Source organism: Hoplias malabaricus, chromosome 7, assembly GCF_029633855.1.
Source record: "Hoplias malabaricus isolate fHopMal1 chromosome 7, fHopMal1.hap1, whole genome shotgun sequence".
Classification (NCBI taxonomy): Eukaryota; Metazoa; Chordata; class Actinopteri; order Characiformes; family Erythrinidae; genus Hoplias; species Hoplias malabaricus.
This window is the reverse complement of record NC_089806.1, coordinates 6,570,881-6,577,743: the sequence shown is the minus strand read 5'-3', so window position 1 is coordinate 6,577,743 and position 6,863 is coordinate 6,570,881. Positions and strand designations below refer to the sequence as shown.

The 6,863-nt window shown below is 42.1% G+C and overlaps 1 protein-coding gene across 1 annotated transcript; it reads right to left on the bottom strand.

Moving 5' to 3' along the window:
- Positions 1 to 833: 833 nt before the first annotated feature.
- Positions 834 to 4,420, bottom strand: LOC136702673 (zinc finger protein 892-like). Its single transcript, XM_066677825.1, has 2 exons — positions 4,374 to 4,420; positions 834 to 2,054 (listed from the first exon to the last, which is right to left on the bottom strand). The coding sequence occupies exon 2, from the start codon at positions 1,925 to 1,927 to the stop codon at positions 1,013 to 1,015; it is 915 nt and encodes a 304-aa protein (XP_066533922.1). The 5' UTR covers positions 1,928 to 2,054; positions 4,374 to 4,420; the 3' UTR covers positions 834 to 1,012.
- Between the last annotated feature and the right edge of the window lie 2,443 nt (positions 4,421 to 6,863).

The window sequence follows — 6,863 nt, the reverse complement described above, 5'->3', positions numbered from 1 at the left end:
TGTGTTCTCTCTGTCTGCGTGGGTTTCCTCCGGGTGACTGTCTGTGAGGAGTGTGGTGTGTTCTCTCTGTGTCTGTGTGGGTTTCCTCCGGGTGACTGTCTGTGAGGAGTTGGTGTGTTCTCTCTGTCTGCGTGGGTTTCCTCCGTGTGACTGTCTGTGAGGAGTGTGGTGTGTTCTCCCTGTGTCTGCGTGGGTTTCCTCCGTGTGACTGTCTGTGAGGAGTTGGTGTGTTCTCTCTGTCTGTGTGGGTTTCCTCCGGGTGACTGTCTGTGAGGAGTGTGGTGTGTTCTCCCTGTGTCTGCGTGGGTTTCCTCCGGGTGACTGTCTGTGAGGAGTGTGGTGTGTTCTCTCTGTGTCTGTGTGGGTTTCCTCCAGGTGACTGTCTGTGAGGAGTTGGTGTGTTCTCTCTGTCTGCGTGGGTTTCCTCCGGGTGACTGTCTGTGAGGAGTGTGGTGTGTTCTCTCTGTGTCTGTGTGGGTTTCCTCCGGGTGACTGTCTGTGAGGAGTTGGTGTGTTCTCTCTGTCTGCGTGGGTTTCCTCCGTGTGACTGTCTGTGAGGAGTTGGTGTGTCCTCCCTGTGTCTGTGTGGGTTTCCTCCGGGTGCTCCGGTTTCCTCCCACAGTCCAAACAAAAAAATTATTAAAAAAAAAAACAAAAAAAAACACACGTTGGTAGATGGATTGGCGACTCAAAAGTGTCCGTAGGTGTGAGTGAATGTGTGTGTGTTGCCCTGTGAAGGACTGGCGCCCCCTCCAGGGTGTATTCCCGCCTTGCGCCCAATGATTCCAGGTAGGCTCTGGACCCACCGCGACCCTGAACTGGATAAGGGTTACAGATAATGAATGAATGAATGAATGAATGTGTGTCTGTGTGGGTTTCTCACATGCTTCAAAAACACACTTGGATTGGCTCACAGTGAATGAATGAATAAATATTAATGTTTATAAATTAGTAAAAACCCCTGGTAAACTCTGAACCTCAATAAAGTTCCCCAACCATCAGCACGACAATATCAGCGTTTCTTCTTCTCTTTCTTAATGCATTTATGAGTCTTTGAATCCTTAGGTCTCAAGGTAATCCCACACTCGCTGCAGGTTTTCTGCTTCTGTTTTGTTTGAAGGCGCTGATGTTTCTTGAGACTCTTCTGTTTAGAAAAACTCTTCGCACTCTCTGAACTGGAACAGGATTTTTGTCTTGCGTGAGTGCGCTGTTGTTTTCGGGCATTAGACAGACATACAAAGCTTTTCCCACACTCAGCGCCGTAATACGGTCTCTCTCCTGTGTGAATGCGCTGGTGCACTTGGAGTAGACTTTGTTTATCAAAACTTTTCCCACACTCAGAGCAGTAATGCTGTTGCTCTCCTGTGTGAATGCGCTGGTGCGATTGGAGACGACTCTGTAAAAAAAACCTCTTCCCACACTCCGAGCACTGATGCGGTTTCTCTCCTGTGTGAATGCTCCGGTGTTCTTTTAGAGAACCGTGTCGAGAGAAACTCCTTCCACAGTCTGAACAGGAATAAGGTTTCTCTCCTGTGTGAACGCGTTTGTGTGTTCGGAGATTAGTCTTTCGAACAAAACCCTTTCCACACTCTGAGCACTGATGCGGTTTCTCTCCTGTGTGAATGCGGTGGTGCATACTGAAATCACTCTTATGATTAAACCTCTTCCCACACTCTGAGCACTGATACGGTTTATCTCCTGTGTGAATGCGCTGGTGTATCTGGAGCTGAAGCTGTTGAATAAAACTCTTTCCACACAGTGAGCAGTCGTATGTTTTCTGTCTCTTTGTGGTTGTCTCTGTTTTTACAGCAGACGTGTCCCTGTGGAGAGTAGATGATGATGTTTCTGGAGAAATGGTGCTTCCACACTCCTTATTTTCACATTTAATCTCTTCTGATTTCCACATTGTGTTATATTCCTTTTCCATTTCCACATTAAACGGTGGCTGTGTTTCCAAATTGTGTCGTTCCAAACATGCTTTATATTCCAAAGACACACTTCAGAATGAGGAAATAAACTCAGGTCCCAGTGAGAGCATCTTTCCCTCCAATTCCCTGTGAACAAAGCAGAACAGATCTTCACAGAAAACAAGCTCTGTGCACTTGTTCCATGGGATGTGAATGTCTAGTCTCTGATTGGTTGTTTATGAGGATAAAAATTGTTAGATAAATTCTTACTATTTGTGTTCAGTGAAGGAGAAACCATTATTTCTCTATGTTTTAATCACACAGTCCAGCACTGGAAAGTCAACCTTTATTGATTAATGATGTATGATTTAGAGACACACAAATAGATAGTAGCCATCTATTTTCAAATTAGATTGAATTCAGGGCTGGTGAGACTTCAGTTTAAATATTTTACTTGTAACTCGGAAAATCTGACATCCGAGTTCAACTGGAACCAGCGCTACAGTGTTAGTGTATGAGCCTCTTGGAGTTCAGCCAGATTCCTCAGGGTGAGATCATCTCAGACCTCATTTTTAAAAGACGTACTTGAGGTGGAACTTCATCAAACAGCGGAACGCCACACAGGTACGGCAAGCCGTTTTAGACTAAAATGACACCATCGATACATATTTACTAGTAATATGGATTTGGCACCAACTTTTAGCTAAGTGTCTATATAAACATCAAAGTGCTTGTTAAACGTAGGCTACTGGCAGATGTTCCACAATGGAATATACATTCCCCCTTGATTATTTTTTTTTCGCATGTTTGTCACTCTTAAATGTTTCAGATCGTCAAATAAATTTAAATATTTGTGAAAGGCAATATAAGCAAACACAAAATGCAGTTTTTAAATGAAGGTTCTTATTATTAAGAATCTTATTATTAATTCCAAACCTACATGGCCCTCTGTGAAAAAGTGTTAAACATAAAAAAAGTAAAAAAATAACTGTGGTTTATCACACCTGAGATTTCTGCCACACCTGTTCTCAATCAAGAAATCCCTTAAACAGGACCTACCTGACAAAGCAAAGTAGACCAACACATCCTCAAAATCTAGACACCATGCCAAGATCCACAGAAAATCAGGAACAAATGAGAAAGTAATTGAGCTCTATCAATCTGGAAAAGGTTATAAAGCCATTTTTAAACTTTTGGGACTCCAGCGAACCTCAATGAGAGTCATTATCCACAATTGGTGAAAATGTGGAACAGTGGTGAACCTTCCCAGGAGTGGCCAGCTGACCAAAATTACCCCAAGAGTCACAAAAAACCCCACGACAACATCCAAAGAGCTACAGACCTCACTTGCCTCAGTTAAGGTCAGCGTTCATGACTCCACCATAAGAAAGAGACTGGGCAAAAATGTCAACATGAAAACCACTGCTGAGCAAAAAGAACATTAAGGCTCCTCTCAGTTTTGCCAGAAACATCTTAATGATCACCAACATTTTGGGAAAAACTTCCTGTGATAAATGGAACCATGAATTAAACTGTTTACCACAAAAATCCTGAAGGAGACTGTCCGGCCATCTGTTCGTGACCTCATGCTGAAATGAACTTGGGTTCTGTAGCAGGACAATGATCCAAAACACACCAGCAAGTCCACCTCTGAACAGCTGAAGAAAAGCAAAGTGAAGACTCTGGAGTGATCTAGTCACAGTCCTGACCTGAATCCTATTGAGATGCTGTGACATGATTTCAGAAAGGTGGCTCATGCTCAAAAACCCTCCAATGTGTCTGAATTACAACAATTCTGCAAAGATGAGGGGGCCAAAATTCCCCCACAGCACGGTGAAAGACTCAGTTACCATATACGCTTGATTGTAGCTGTTGCTGCTGAAGCTGGCCAAACCAGTTATTTAGGTGCACAGTTTAGGGGCACTTTTTCACAAAGGGTCATGAAGGTTTGGATTTTTTTTTCTCCCTTAATGATAAAATCCATCATTTAAAAACTGCATTTTGTATTTACTTGTGTTGGCCGTGACTAATGCTTTAATTTGTTTGATGAACTGGAACATAAAAGAATGACAAACATGAAAAATAAATAAATAAAAAAATTATGAAGGGAGCAAACATTTTTTAACACTACTGTATGTCACTCTCACAAATACAAAAACAAATGTAATGCCTTTGGTATATATCATTGTCCCCTGTACCTAATATGCCATTTCATGTTACTACTGCCTCTCGCTGTAACTGAAACAGAGATTTACACAACGAGGTCAAATGTATGAGTACACCTGACCACCCCACAGTCCCAGCTAAGAGCTAGCATTATCCTCCTGAGCTGAGTGTGGAGCAGCTCCCACATTTCCCCCATTCTCCATCTTCCTTTTCAGAGAGAGAACACGTGTCCCCCGTTTCTGTGAGAGTGAGTTCAAACCCAGTGTAAACAGTGTGGAAAAGTCTTACACAGATATTTACCTTCAGTAAAACACCTCCTGATTTAGCTCCAGCTCACAGCTCTTCTTCTCTTCACTCACATAGAGTCCGCTGTCATTGGCTGAAGCTCTGATTGGCCCACAGCACCACCACAACATACAATAAAAGTCCCCTTCACCACGTAACAGGACCAGCTGAGCCACTCTGTGTCAAACTAAAAGTCGTTTAAATAAGAAATAAATCTCATCTAATAATAATTTCTTTTTCAAAAGTTTCCAAACTCTGACTATATTCTCTGTCAAAATTAAAGTCCATGAAATGTTCCTGTGTGTAATATTTGTTTCCGTCCTGTCCACAGAAAATTCTTGTTATCTGTTCGAGGTGCGTGGTGTGGTTGTACCAACGTAAACCCAGATGAGCAATTTCTGCTAAAAATTCTGTGTTTGAAAGTTTGAAAAAATATATATTTAAATTCATAAATTGTATTTATTGTGGTGAAATTATAAAGAAAACAAGATTGTGATTATTTATAAAATAATTAATTTATAAAATGATGTATTGGTGTTTTGGGAACATTTATATATGAAATATGAATGAAAGGTTGTTCTAAAACTTCCAATCAAATGTGAAATAGTGTAAAATATATGTATATAAATTGTAAATGTATGTCACGCCCTTGTCCTGTCTGTTTTCCCCGCCATGTGCTCTCTCAGCACATGGCTCTGTTTGTTTTTGTCCATGTCTCCGCCCATGTCCCGCCTTTCTTCCGCCCCCTCGTTATCTGTCTCAGGTGCGTCTCTTCTGTGTTAAGTATTTAAGTCCCCTTGTATCAGTTCCTCTTGTTGGTCATTCATTCTCGTTCTAATTCAGTCTTGTTGCTTCCTTTGTCATGTTGCTCAGTCTGTCTGTCCCTCGCTTCAGTTTATTCTCTGTCTGTTTCCTTCCTTGTGTCTCTCGTTGTCAATACTGTTCAGTCTGTTTAGCTTTCCGTGTTCAGGTTTAGGTCTCTGTTTAAGCTCTGTGTCCAGGTTTGTCTATTTAGTTATATGTCTAGGTTGAGTCTGTTTCTCTGTCTGTTTAACACTGTTTAGATTTAGTCTGTTTAGTACTCCGTGTTTAGGTTTTGTCTATTTTACTTTATGTCCTAGTTTAGTTCGCATAGCTCCTTTGTCTATGTCTCGGTGAGGAGTGTGGTGTGTTCTCCCTGTGTCTGCGTGGGTTTCCTCCGGGTGACTGTCTGTGAGGAGGGTGGTGTGTTCTGTGTCTGCGTGGGTTTCCTCCGGGTGACTGTCTGTGAGGAGTGTGGTGTGTTCTCCCTGTGTCTGCGTGGGTTTCCTCCGGGTGACTGTCTGTGAGGAGTGTGGTGTGTTCTCCTCGTGACCGTGTGGGTATCCTCCGGGTGACTGTCTGTGAGGAGTGTGGTGTGTTCTCCCTGTGTCTGCGTGGGTTTCCTCCGGGTGACTGTCTGTGAGGAGTGTGGGGTGTTCTCTGTGTCTGCGTGGGTTTCCTCCGGGTGACTGTCTGTGAGGAGTGTGGTGTGTTCTCCATGTGTCTGCATGGGTTTCCTCCGGGTGACTGTCTGTGAGGAGTGTGGTGTGTTCTCCCCATGACCGTGTGGGTATCCTCCGGGTGCTCCGGTTTTCTCCCACAGGTTTAGGTCTCTGTTTAAGCTCTGTGTCCAGGTTTGTCTATTTAGTTATATGTCTAGGTTGAGTCTGTTTCTGTCTGTTTAACACTGTTTAGATTTAGTCTGTTTAGTACTCCGTGTTTAGGTTTTGTCTATTTTACTTTGTCCTAGTTTAGTTCGCATAGCTCCTTTGTCTATGTCTCGGTTATCTCTCTTTTTTTGTTATTCTTTAAAAATAAAGTTCACTGTGTTTTAGCAAGTGCGTCCCCCTCCGTCAGTCCACCCCGAGAATCGTGACAATGTATGATAAAAGTGATCAAAAATCTCCAATTTAATATAAAAATAGGTGTAAAAAAGAGTAAAATATTGAATAAAGTGTAAATGGAAGAGACTTATTACACTGTTGGGAAAGCATTATTCTAATTTCCCTTTGTAATAAAAGCCATTTGGGCCTGGAACCTGTTGAAGCCCTCTGTCTTCTGTAGGATCAAGATGGTTATCTGCATGACTTATGAAAAGATGCTAAATTAAATCAAACATTTTTTTTTGTGGCTCTTCATTGTATGTACTGAAACAATTTTAAAATAGATGTTGTTATGGCAATTGCCCAAGTGTCTCCAAGAAGGAAGACCAAGTTCTAAAATGATTCTCAGGCCCGAGGAGAAATCAGAGGAATAAAGACAGAGTCACGTGTTCACTCCAACCTCTAGTTTATTCAAACATTTGTTGCACATACACCAATTTTCATTATGACATCATGTGTCATTGCTCAAAATCCAGACACTCCCAAACTGGCATCTTGTGCTATACAAAGTTCTGTTCTCTTCTTTTCTCTCATCAGCATAATGTTTGCAGACGGCTAGGTCAAACTTTCCACTCAGGATGTTCTTGAACATATTTATTAG